The sequence below is a fragment of the Papaver somniferum genome, chromosome 8, assembly GCF_003573695.1.
Source record: "Papaver somniferum cultivar HN1 chromosome 8, ASM357369v1, whole genome shotgun sequence".
NCBI lineage: Eukaryota > Viridiplantae > Streptophyta > Magnoliopsida > Ranunculales > Papaveraceae > Papaver > Papaver somniferum.
The window spans coordinates 144,871,899-144,884,666 of record NC_039365.1 but is presented as its reverse complement, the minus strand read 5'-3'; the positions used below and the strand labels follow the sequence as shown (position 1 = coordinate 144,884,666).

Here is a 12,768-nt window from a genome sequence, read left to right as displayed (position 1 = left end):
CGTGAGATATATGAAGCACAAAGACCAATGGTAAGAGCAGCACAATCAAACAACATATGACATGCATCTGATATCAACCCAAGATTGTTACTCATGCATCCAGGGAGAGATGTTGCTTAAGGAGCGACGGATACTACATCAGAGACTAGTTGAAGATCCAGCAAATCATGCTCACTCATGTCCAGTTTTCCATCAAATAAATGCAAAGGTGAGGGAAATGAAATTTTTTGCATTTTGCAAATAAAATGACTGATATATAAGAAAATCCAATTAGGAATGTATTTGAAAGGTGGAATTCGTTATGAAAGGTAGTATGATATTCCTGGATAAGCACTACACTGATGTTATTATTTTGTTGAAAATGAAACAGGTACAGAATAACAATCACATATTCTACCGGTCTTGCAAAAAGCATTATTGCTACCTGTGCCGAAAGATTGTTAAACAAAGCTCCCAACACTACGGACCCAAGGGTTGAAACAACACTCAGCTGGATGAAGTATGGAAATTTCTAAAACTACAATTAATTTTGTCAGTATCAAGATATTGATGCATCCATTCCCTAAGTAGTTGATACAAGTTCATATGGGTTTTTGGCTTAGGCATAAAAAGTAAGGCATGCATAGTCATCATTTCAGACCATTCAATTCATTCAGTCTCATCCACTTTCTTCTTTTTTGCCTATGAATTGTACATTTATGGTATCAAAACGTTAATATTGTACATAACCAATTCCAACCGACTGGAGAATACATGATGCTGTGATGGTCTATGTGCAGAGTTTTACAAAGGTGGCAAAACCTTCTATTAAGTGACTTGTAACGAGTGGTGAACCAAGTAAAAAGCACATAGAAAAAACAGCTTGATAATGTTACTCCTTCAGAAGAACCTTGAAAGTTGAAACAGAAATATACGAATCTATCGTTTAGAACCAGGATTTACACAGCTTATTGAATCACTCATTTATTATGAGTTGGGCTGATCAATTGGACAAAGAGGAAGAAGAAAAAAGACAGAATTTAGCCAAGAGTCTGGCTAAGAAAAAGAAAATAGATGCAGCTAAGGCTTCTACTACCGAAGAGAAAGGATTCTTAAATCCTAAGGCTTCAATTAAAAGTTCTAACTTCTAAGTGATATTTTGAGTTTGTAGCGGTTTTAGTTTTGATGTTATGTATTTAGTTTCCAATCTCTAGAGATTAAACCATCTTTGTAATTTATTATAGTTATGGACCTAGCAAAAAAAATGATTAGAGATTGTAATAAATTTGCGAAGTTATAGTATGACCTGAAGTAATTGCCAACCAGAACCACTGTCTAGATCAAGAAACTTCACAGCTTCTAACAGGCGGTCTCTGCAAAACAGTACCTGAAAACCAGATGAATGCAAAAATGATGACGAAGAGAGGACTTCGTATTATAAATTGTTATCAACACTTGTAAATGTCTAAACCAATGTTCTGCTGTCATCTCAAGCTCCCAACATCCGTCAAAAGAGACATTGGTGGGGCCAAAAATTGAGCTTATTGCATGACCATAGACACAATATAAGTGTGCTTACTCTCTGGCAGCCTCGGGGTCAAGCTGAAAGGTGTTTTCAAGAAGCCTCTGCAAGTGAAATCTTAATCAATGAAGGTGATATACACAATCAGTATTGGAAGATAAAAGAAGCATTTTCCTGAAGAGAAATGCACATAAACATAACAGAATCAAGTCCTGGAGATCTCTCATCAGCTTACTTGCAAGGAAAGGCTGTTCCGCAGATTATAATAAAAGCCAAGTACGCAAAAAAAGAAAGACCTACTCCATGGCTGATTTATAGAAAGCAACAAAATAGGGAGGCAGAACTTTAAGTAAGATGTGAAACTTGAAGGATTAAACACTTTGTTTGATGGTATAAATATACATGAGAGTGTTACATGTCATCTGCTATTCCTAATGCTCTTTTCTCCATCGGACTGAAAGCAGAAGCCAATGATGCCCATCCCAAAAGCCCCTCCGAAAGTGATCAAATACTTTCTTCTAGGGTTCATTCCTTCCTTAAATGATAATTCAAGTAGCAAAAATATATTCTTCTCAAGGCTAGATGCGAGTGATGAATGATGATCCGATTAAATACAAAAACATTTAACATGCTAAAGCTTTGTTGGTGGCAAACTATAATTTCCTCAAATAGTCAAGCATTTATCACAGGACCAAATTAAGACCAAAAATAAATACCATAGCTCTGAATGATACTTTGTGGTATATTCTAGCACCGGATTTTGGTGACTTAATAAATTCTTCAAAGACACTAGCATCATGAAAAACTTAGTGTAATAAGTTGGAGAATAAACAATCTGCTGCAAGCCTGCAAGAAAGAATAATTTCTCCAAAGACATTAGCAACCAGAAAAACTTGGCGTAATGAGTTGGAGAATAAACAATCTGCTGCAAGCCTGCAATAAACAATCAAGGACCCTAACAAAAAGAAAATGAAGCAACAAAGGGTCGAGAAACAAAGCCTTGCAAGAACTGACTTAGAAGAACAGATGTGGTCCGATCACATGTAAACTCTGGAACAAGACGATCTGAATGGGAGGAAAGAGATGATTTTTTTACGATGCACACGTGTTATCAAACCATTATAGCGCAACAAGATCCTAATGCCACAACATTTGTTCTGAGGTGAAAAACAACACTGTCTAGTCACTCTAGCTCCTGCTGGGCTCAATAGTCGTCGACTTGTTGCACAGTTTCAATAACAAGTACTATGGGCTACCTATATGTGTTGCTTGAGAGGACGTAAACTACCCAGATATGCATCAATGTTTTGCATTCTTGAAAAAACAGTTGACTCTCCAACGGCAATTCGGGCAAGGTGTTGTTTCTAATGTATCATCATGAAAGGAAAAGACAATTCGACAATCTGTAATTAAACTTGAATGTCTTCTGTCTGAATCTTGATAAATAAAATGAAGAATAGATGCAGTCACGAGTCATGTGAACAAACTTACCTCTTTATTAATGCAATCTTGCACTGGCCACTTTCAGTGCTGCCCAAAACAGTTGAAGTTCATCGATCACTACTTTGCTTCACCAGCAACTGTAACTCAAACTGACATGATACAACATACACAACAAAGAAGTTAAAAGCAGGATTATGCCTTAAACAAAACGTTATCACAGATCTAACTCAGCATGTAACCAAGAATTTGTGATTATAGAAGTTTATATTGACACCCAACATACTTTTTGTGGTGGCTTATAAAAGTGAACTATCACTAAACTTATTAGCAGGCTTCCAATGTAACAATTCCAAATTTGTCTGCGTTTGGGTTGGGGTTTTAAACAGTTAATGCAACAGGCAAGGGAATAATTGAGGTGGAGGTGCAGATTGGCTGATTACAATACAATTAAAGGTGTTTGAGAATCAACTGCAGAAGGTTTGCAAAGAGAGAAAGATAGGGTAGGTACCTCACTATTTGCAATCTGCTACTCAGGAGAAGCACACTTTGGGACCAACTGCAGTCTAGAGATGACAAAATAAACCAAATAAACTCAATGTTTACTCACATCATAAATTGTGAAATTAGACATGTATGTAGTATTAAGTACCTAAATGAAATACCCAGATTGATGCAAAGTTTAATTTTAATTGAATCAGTAATAAAACTGAAATTTAATTTGACAAAGAAATGAAACAGAAACAAGTAGATTGCTGAATTTCATTGATATTAAAAACACTTCACATCCATCAATCAAGTTGATTTCCAGGTACATGTGAAATCAAAAAGAACAGCAAATTGAAACCCTAGTCTCAACATTCTTTACAAAAGATAAAAACGCAAACCCTAACCCCCAAATCCATAGAGGGTTCTTCCTTGTCTCTTGAGAGCATAGACAACATCCATAGCAGTGACAGTCTTCCTCCTAGCATGTTCAGTGTAGGTAACAGCATCACGGATCACATTCTCCAAGAAGATCTTGAGAACACCACGAGTCTCTTCATAAATCAAACCACTGATACGTTTGACACCACCTCTTCTTGCCAATCTTCTGATGGCTGGTTTAGTGATTCCCTGGATGTTGTCTCTCAACACCTTCCTGTGTCTCTTTGCTCCTCCTTTTCCCAAACCCTTTCCTCCTTTTCCTCTTCCTGACATTTTTTTTTCTCTTCACAAATTTCTCTGCTGGTGAATGTTTTAATCGATTTTGATTTTTGATTCCTTTGCGGAAGAGAACAGGCATTTATAATTTCTGTGGTTCGATTATCTCGGTTAGATTGGAGTCCGATCCGTATGAAGGTCGTGTTTACTGCTATACTCGTTAGATTAGAAATACTCGAAACTGATTGGTTGAGATAATGTTGTTCGGATTGAGAAAAGAATTAAACTTTGGGATGAGAAAGTGGAGACTGTTGGCCATTAGATTCATACTCGATCCGTGCCTTATGTTTTGCCTAGAGTTGGTTCGTTGGATTAAGAAATGGTTTTCTATGAGAATGTCCGCTGTGCTTTTCGGCAGATTGATAAGGAAATAGTACTAGTTAGTAGTTACCGCACGGGCGGATCTGGTGTAGAGCAAGGGTATGTATGCACTTGCAACCTTTTGTAATTGGGTTTCCGAGCCTAATTTTTCCTTCAAGCTAATACAGTGAAATTTTGATAATTTTGTAGCTTTGGGATTGCTAAATCAATTTAGTGAAATATTAATTTATTGATAAGTTATTAATATATCAATTTAAATTTCAAAAAGAAATATCTTATATGTGTAGATGTATATACTTTGATATAAAAATTAAAACAATAAGAAGAACAACATAATAAAATCACTCCATAATTTTTTGAGAAACTACAAAAACTAGACGAAGTCCAATGTTGTATAAATATGAATAAGAAACAAATAACTTTGGATTCTTATTTTAATAAAGTATCATAATTTAGTGTTTTGACACTGAATCACTGATTATTAGTTTATATACTAGTTGGACTTGGTGGAAAAAATGCTTGAATTTTTCAGTGACCACCTGATTGTATCTTTCCTTATAACATAGAAGTCAAATCTGAAGAATTTTTCTATTTGGGATGGATTGAATAGATCTACCAAGGCCGATTCTTCACATTCATAAGAGTAGGGATTGATCAATTGAGATACTTTAATGTAATCCAGTAAGTGAACCTTTTTTGGTCTTTGTAAAGTCCGAGAGTCCATTTCCACCCATCTATCTTTCCATATGGTTACATATTCACTCGTAGACACCTCTCATATATGATGTTTCCTGACTATCTTGATTTCTTTATCGACCCCCCTTCCATATCCAAGTACCATATTTTCTTGGTAATTGATCTAATGGTTGATATTTAGGGAAGTACTTCGATTTTAGAACCCAAACCTATTAGTCAGTAGGATTAGAAACAAGTCGGCATTTTTTCCAACAAATCCAAGTCAAATTTTGTGATTTTTAAACCTAAGTCCCGTATATATTTGGCAAACATAAACTTTTCAATGCCTTAGGATTTAATTCTTTATTTTTTGGATGAGGAATCCATTAATTTTGTTCTTTTCTGGATAATGTCTAATTGCTATATATTTGAAGCTGGAAAGATAAAACATGTTGTATGATACATATCAACAAAATTCACAGCAACTTGAATCTGAATTGCTCTTTCCTACTTGGGGAATCGATTTCTCCATCCAGCATCTAGCTTATGTTACATTTGGGTGATTAACGGTTGAAAACTTATAGATTTAGATATATTGATAAGCATGTATATGCTACATTTTATACCCATATTTATATTAGCTATGATACAATATTTTAGTTACTAATACTATTTTAGTGCTTTTGTAGAAAGTACAAGTGAATTTGATCATCCAGCGAATATACAGCAAAATGTGAGACTTAATGGTGTTTGCGACGAAAATGGAAAAATGTGGTTGGCCTGGTACTTCCATATATCAGCAACCACAATGATGAAATGTGGTTGGCCTGGTATTTCCATGTATCATCAACCACAATGATCAATTATGCTGGCCTGGTATTTCTATATATCAGCGGCACTTATTATGCTGGCCTGGTATTTCCATGTATCAGTAGCCGGGTTGGCCTGGTATTTCCATGTATCAGCAACCACAATTATGAAATGGGGTTGACCTGGTATTTCCATATATCAGCAACCACAATGATGAAATGAGGTTGGCCTGGTATTTCCATATATCAGCAACCACAATGAAAAAAAAGACAAAATGTAGTTGGCCTAGTATCTCCATATATATCAGCAACACAAAATTGTTGCATAGGCGAGGCACAAACGCAGCAAATGAACTGAAATCAAAGTGGGGTTGGCACATGCAAACTGAAAATGAGAGTATTTTATCTTTCTTACTTTATTACAAATATATTCCACCGGGAAAGATAATTTATTTGCCATGTGAAGAATTAATTGAGGAATATTTACACGTGAGATTATTTTGGAAATAAAGTAACTCTTCCTTTATTTGGGAGATTTTGGAAATAAGGAGAGATTATTATTTCATTGGAAGAACGAGGTGGCAATACTATTTGGGAAAAGATATTGATGACGACATCAACTTGCATGCAAGATCTTTTCATAAAATAATTTATTTTGATTCTTTGATGAATGAAATAAAAGAAATGAAAGGTTATAAGAACGGGTGTCGACTATTTGAGAGGAGATCCCGGCCACAGGGCCGTAAGTAGAGAAGGGTTTTGAAGTTTTGTTTTCGATTCTTCATTTTTCATTAGTTAGAGTTTGATTTTAATATGTTTATGGCTTTTGAGAAAGCCATGTCTAGCTAGAGTCATGTTAGGGTTTAGGTAGAAACCATTTTAATTGTATAAACTATACATTTATATGCTCAGTAATGATTTAAATGACTAATAGTTTTTCTTCATATGGCTTGGTATTTTATGGTTCATGTGATTTTCTTGATTATTTATACTTTTCAATTGATATGGCGTGCTTTGATTAAGTTCTTTGACGTGATATGCTTTAGGATTGATAGGTAATGCTTTAGAATCACTACCCATGAAGAGAAGAAAATTACAACGGAGAAACAATATTTGAAAAGCATGGAATATATTTTTAATGACTAGTAGAATTTGCATAATTCATTGGTGGAAACCGAGAATCCTAATAACCCGCTCTCGTTTTGTTTACTATTAGAATTATTATTATTTCATTTTGTTCCAAATTTATGAAAGTCGCTCAAACATCATCTTGTCGATTAGTTAGTTTTGATATTAATTAGTAGTAGTATTTCACACTCCTCGTCGGAACGACCTGTACTTGTCATTGTTCTGCTAGTTAGACACTGTGCACTTGCAGTATTTTATTGTAGGTTTCCCAACCTACCAAGTTTTTGGCGCCGTTGCCGGGGAGTGGTTGTAAAATACTCTCTAGTTGATATGATTGTATATAGTTTATTTTTAGTTTTTGTACATAATTTATTTATTTTTTCTTTTAGATTTTCCTTAATTTCTTTTTACGCAGTTTGTTTGATTATTTTTTTTTAGGTACCTTAGTCCGAAGTGCTGCGGGCGTAAAGCAAGTATGTACTGGGCAAGCTTTTGCAAGAGCCACTTGGAAGATCCATTAGAGGTTTGCTTAGCTCATTTTGGGTTGGTTTTGATGATGATAGTGTTATTTGTGAAGTCAATGCCTTGTTAAACTCCGCACCGTTGCTAGACACTAATAAATGGAACCCCAAATTAAAACCTCTTGTTTTGTCCAAGTCTCGACTAGTTCCATCAGTCGAGAAAGATCCGACCTTGACCCTTAAGCCATTAAGTTCTGAATTTTTCGTTTTGTTGATATTAATAATGAAACCGTTTTAGATGATAATGGGTCTATGAGTCGTGATATTATTGCTCCATTGAGCTCTTGTTCCGCGGAAATTATTTTAGCTGATTTAGAACCTGATTTAGAGCGTGTTCCGCCAATAAAAACTGTCAAACAATCTGAATTTGTTGCGTGTGGGAATGATTTACTTATACCATCTATGCATTATTTGAATATCACTTACAGTTTTCGATTGAAAATGAATTTACATACCGTTTTGGAGGTTTATAGTGTTCATAGGGACATATCTTCAGCTGACCGGATTAGTTGGGATGATCCTCAACTTTTTAGACTCTATATATATGATTGGATGTCTACTTTGGGGTACCAACCTCACCTTGTTTGAGAATACATGCTATTGGCAAGTAGGGAAACAAATACATTTCGCTTCATGGGAGTCAACACGTCATATTTGTTCCCTCTACTCTATCTCTTATTTTTATTGTTTATTTTTGTATTTCCCATCTTAATTTCTACGTTGGATGACTCAATTACACCGAGGACAATGTAATGTTTAAGTGTGGGGGAGTGGGTAATTATCCATATTTTTGCAGGTTTTCACTTTTCTTAGAATTTAAAATAAAATAAAATTGCATAATATCTCTGTTTTGCTCGAGGACTAGCAAAATATAAGTGTGGGGGTGTTGATAAGTATGTATATACTACATTTTATATCCATATTTATCTATATTATAAGGGACAATGGTGTTTTTCTATTTGGACGGAGATCTACAGTTTAGACACATAAAGAACGGTCCAGATTAATTCACATACTAATTTTACCTAAGATAATGAATTTAAATTGATTGCCCATTAATTTAATATCATTTATTTGGGAGTTATTCTTCCCATTTAATGTTAAACCTTTTCTTTTTTTATTTTAAAATAAATGTCCGTTAACTTTACTCTTAACTTAATCCTTTTATAATCAGATTTCTTTCCCAATGTTCATTTTTTGCGCAACTCTATTCCCAAGATATGATTCATTGTTGTTTTGGTTGATTTAGATAATTGTTATTAATGGATGTGAATCATTTTCTTAGTACTATTTAATACTGACATAATAATACAATATCAACCTAATTTTTGTGACATTTATACAGTTTAATTTATCTTTGATTCTTTTCATTAATATTGAATTTTGTTATCTCGATTTTGTTTAGTAACTGGATTACTAAATTATCTATACATAGTCAATCATCTTGCTAATACTGAAATTTAGGAAGCCTCAAAATAAGCAACATGGAACTGGATTATTGAAGCTCACCTATAATCTTTCATTTTCTGATATCGGTAGATTCTTTTTAAGCAATGAATAGGTTTAGGGAACAATACAGTGATGCATTTTTTTTGTGGTGTGTCACTATACCTATATATGTTGGGACTAAACAAATTTCCATTACATACATTTTATCATTGACGAAGATGAAGAAGTTTTGGTATTCCAGAAAGGTACAAGTCTAATTTTTGCTAGAATATGTGGTTCATTTGCACGTATGTGATTTTCATGACTAAAATGTCGAGTTTTCTAAAGATTATCTTGGATCAAGACAGCTTAGTGCATAGGAACACATCTAGATCTTGCATGTAAAGATATCTTCCTGCTAATACTGAGGTTTAGGAAGCCTTAAAATAAGCAACACGGGACTGGATTATTGAAGCTTACATATAATCTTTCATTTTCTAATATCAGGACATTCTTTTCAAGCAATGAATAGGTTTAGGGAACAATACAATGATGCATTTTACACATATGTGATTTCCATGACTAAAATGTCGAGTTTTCTAAAGATTATATAGGATCAAGAGAGCTTAGTGCATAGGAACACATCTAGATATTGCATGTAAAGATACTATCTTGCTAATACTGAAATTTAGGAAGCCTTAAAATAAGCAACACGGAATTGGATTATTGAAGCTCACCCATAATCTTTCATTTTCTGATATCAGGAGATTCTTTTTAAGCAATGAATAGGTTTAGGGAACAATACAATGATGCATTTTTTTTTGTGGTGCGTCACTATACCTATATATGTCGAGACTAAACAAATTTCCATTCCATACATTTTATCATTGACGAAGATGAATAAGTTTTGGTATTCCAGAAAGGTACAAGTCTAATGTTTGCTAGAATATATGGTTCATTTGCACATATGTGATTTCCATGACTAAAATGTCGAGTTTTCTAAAGATTATCTTGGATCAAGAGAGCTTAGTGCATAAGAACACATTTAAGTCTTTCATGTAAAGATACAATGACTAATACTTGATCCATCACCTGTCTTTTACTCCGTGGATATCATCTAATGCCTAAGCTTCTTTTATTTGATTTAAGATACCAACAAACCAAACTACGTATAAATATATTACACTTTGTAGAAGTGGATTTTTAAGAAATATTTTGATATTCAGCTGTAATGTTGTCATATTCATTTTGTGCTAGCAAATTGTAAGATTATGGCTTTTTTAGGGCTCTTATGTACAATTAGGTCAAGGTATAATATCAGTTCAATCTGCAAGTTTTCATACCATTGGTATTTAGACTGGGTATCATATTTACTTCTAGGCCTCAAACGCATATGCTAACAAAGAGAAACTCTCTTATACACGTACAATTTATCGATTCATATATTAGAGGGGGAAATTTTTTTATTTGGATCTGTAATTTATTTAATGCAAGTATTTCACTATTTAGTAAGACAACAAGATTGCATTATCATTTGCAAGGAAAAGCAAACTTGGCATATGATGTATGCAATTTCATTAGGCGCATCATTTTTCACTGCTAAGAAAGATTCAAGGACGCTTCATATCATCAATATCCAAGGGAAGGCTGTAGGATTTAATATTTTACTTTTATTTATTTTTGTGACGTTATAAGCTAGGCGTTTTTCACGTGTTAGTTTAAAACATAAATGTATAGTTATCATTTTTTTTTCAAGAGGCTTCACAGTACAGTGTAACGTCTCTCAAACCTATTACACTGTAGGGAATGATGGATGTATATGTATACAAATGACATGTTTAATGGCCGTACATTATATTAATCTAGCCAATTAAACTTTTTTTTACCATGGGTACGAGTATTACTAATGTGTAACCATGCCAATTATACATTGATACTAGCACAAAGTTAATATTCATTTTTAAAACATTCAACGGTTCCAAAAACTAATGCATATGTAACACTTTTTAGGTATATGAATGAAGGGTTCCCAACTCATATTCAACTTTTTGAATTTCGAAAAAAATTGCACTAATTTTTTTAGCACAAAATAACAATCTAATTAAATGTTGACTGAACTGCATTTGTAATTTGGAATATAATCGACAAGTTAATTTTATTCAAACAAGAAATTTCTACGAGTTCCCGCTTAGAAATTTAGGTTTTCAAATTTGTTGGTATTGTTTGCAACAACTGTGATTGGATAGCTATCTCAGTAGGCATAAATGAAACTAGGTGCAGATTCCAGTATACACATTTACATTGGATATCTTTACCAGCAAAAAAATTACTCTCTGCTGTATATATGTCTGTGTACATGCATATATGGACATCCTAATCACCATCTAACTAGAAAACGATCACGTTGACGTTAATAATATCGACCAAAGCTTCGAAGTCAGTTTAAGAAAGATTATCATTCCCCGAGTTTCCCATGCTCAACTCATGGTAGTCTCGAAAGAAACGAAATATACAACTAATACAAAAACAACTCATAGCCCCGTGCCATTATGGCACGAGTCATATCCTATTATTAGCTATGATACAATATTTTAGTTACTAATACTATTTTAGTGCTTTTGTAGAAAGTACAAGTGAATTCGATCATCCAGCGAATAAACAACAAAATGTGTGACTTAATGGTGTTTGCGACGAAAATGGAAAAATGTGGTTGGCCTGGTACTTCCATATATCAGCAACCACAATGATGAAATGTGGTTGGCCTGGTATTTCCATGTATCATCAACCACAATGATCAATTATGCTGGCCTGGTATTTCTATATATCAGCGGCACTTATTATGCTGGCCTGGTATTTCCATGTATCAGTAGCCGGGTTGGCCTGGTATTTCCATGTATCAGCAACCACAATTATGAAATGGGGTTGACCTGGTATTTCCATATATCAGCAACCACAATGATGAAATGAGGTTGGCCTGGTATTTCCATATATCAGCAACCACAATGAAAAAAATGACAAAATGTAGTTGGCCTAGTATCTCCATATATATCAGCAACACAAAATTGTTGCATAGGCGAGGCACAAACGCAGCAAATGAACTGAAATCAAAGTGGGGTTGGCACATGCAAACTGAAAATGAGAGTATTTTATCTTTCTTACTTTATTACAAATATATTCCACCGGGAAAGATAATTTATTTTCCATGTGAAGAATTAATTGAGGAATATTTACACGTGAGATTATTTTGGAAATAAAGTAACTCTTCCTTTATTTGAGAGATTTTGGAAATAAGGAGAGATTATTATTTCATTGGAAGAACGAGGTGGCAATACTATTTGGGGAAAGATACTGATGACGACATCAACTTGCATGCAAGATATTTTCTTAGAATAATTTATTTTGATTCTTTGATTAATGAAATAAAAGAAATGGAAGGTTATAAGAAGGGGTGTCGACTATTTGAGAGGAGAGCCCGGCCACGGGGCCGTAAGTAGAGAAGGGTTTTGAAGTTTTGTTTTCGATTCTTCATTTTTCATTAGCTAGAGTTTGATTTTAATATGTTTATGGATTTTGAGAAATCCATGTCTAGCCAGAGTCATGTTAGGGTTTAGGTAGAAACCAATTTAATTGTGTAAACTCTACATTTATATGCTCAATAATGATTTGAATGACTAGTAGTTTTTCTTCATATGGCTTGGTATTTTATTGTTCATGTGATTTTCTTGATTATTTATGCTTTTCA

At 34.0% G+C, this 12,768-nt stretch overlaps 1 protein-coding gene across 1 annotated transcript; it reads right to left on the bottom strand.

The window, feature by feature from the left end:
• Nucleotides 1–3,674: 3,674 nt before the first annotated feature.
• On the bottom strand, nt 3,675–4,193 carry LOC113304862 (histone H4). The gene has a single exon (XM_026553997.1). It carries the CDS (start codon nt 4,139–4,141, stop codon nt 3,830–3,832), a length of 312 nt encoding a protein of 103 aa, XP_026409782.1. The 5' UTR covers nt 4,142–4,193; the 3' UTR covers nt 3,675–3,829.
• Between the last annotated feature and the right edge of the window lie 8,575 nt (nt 4,194–12,768).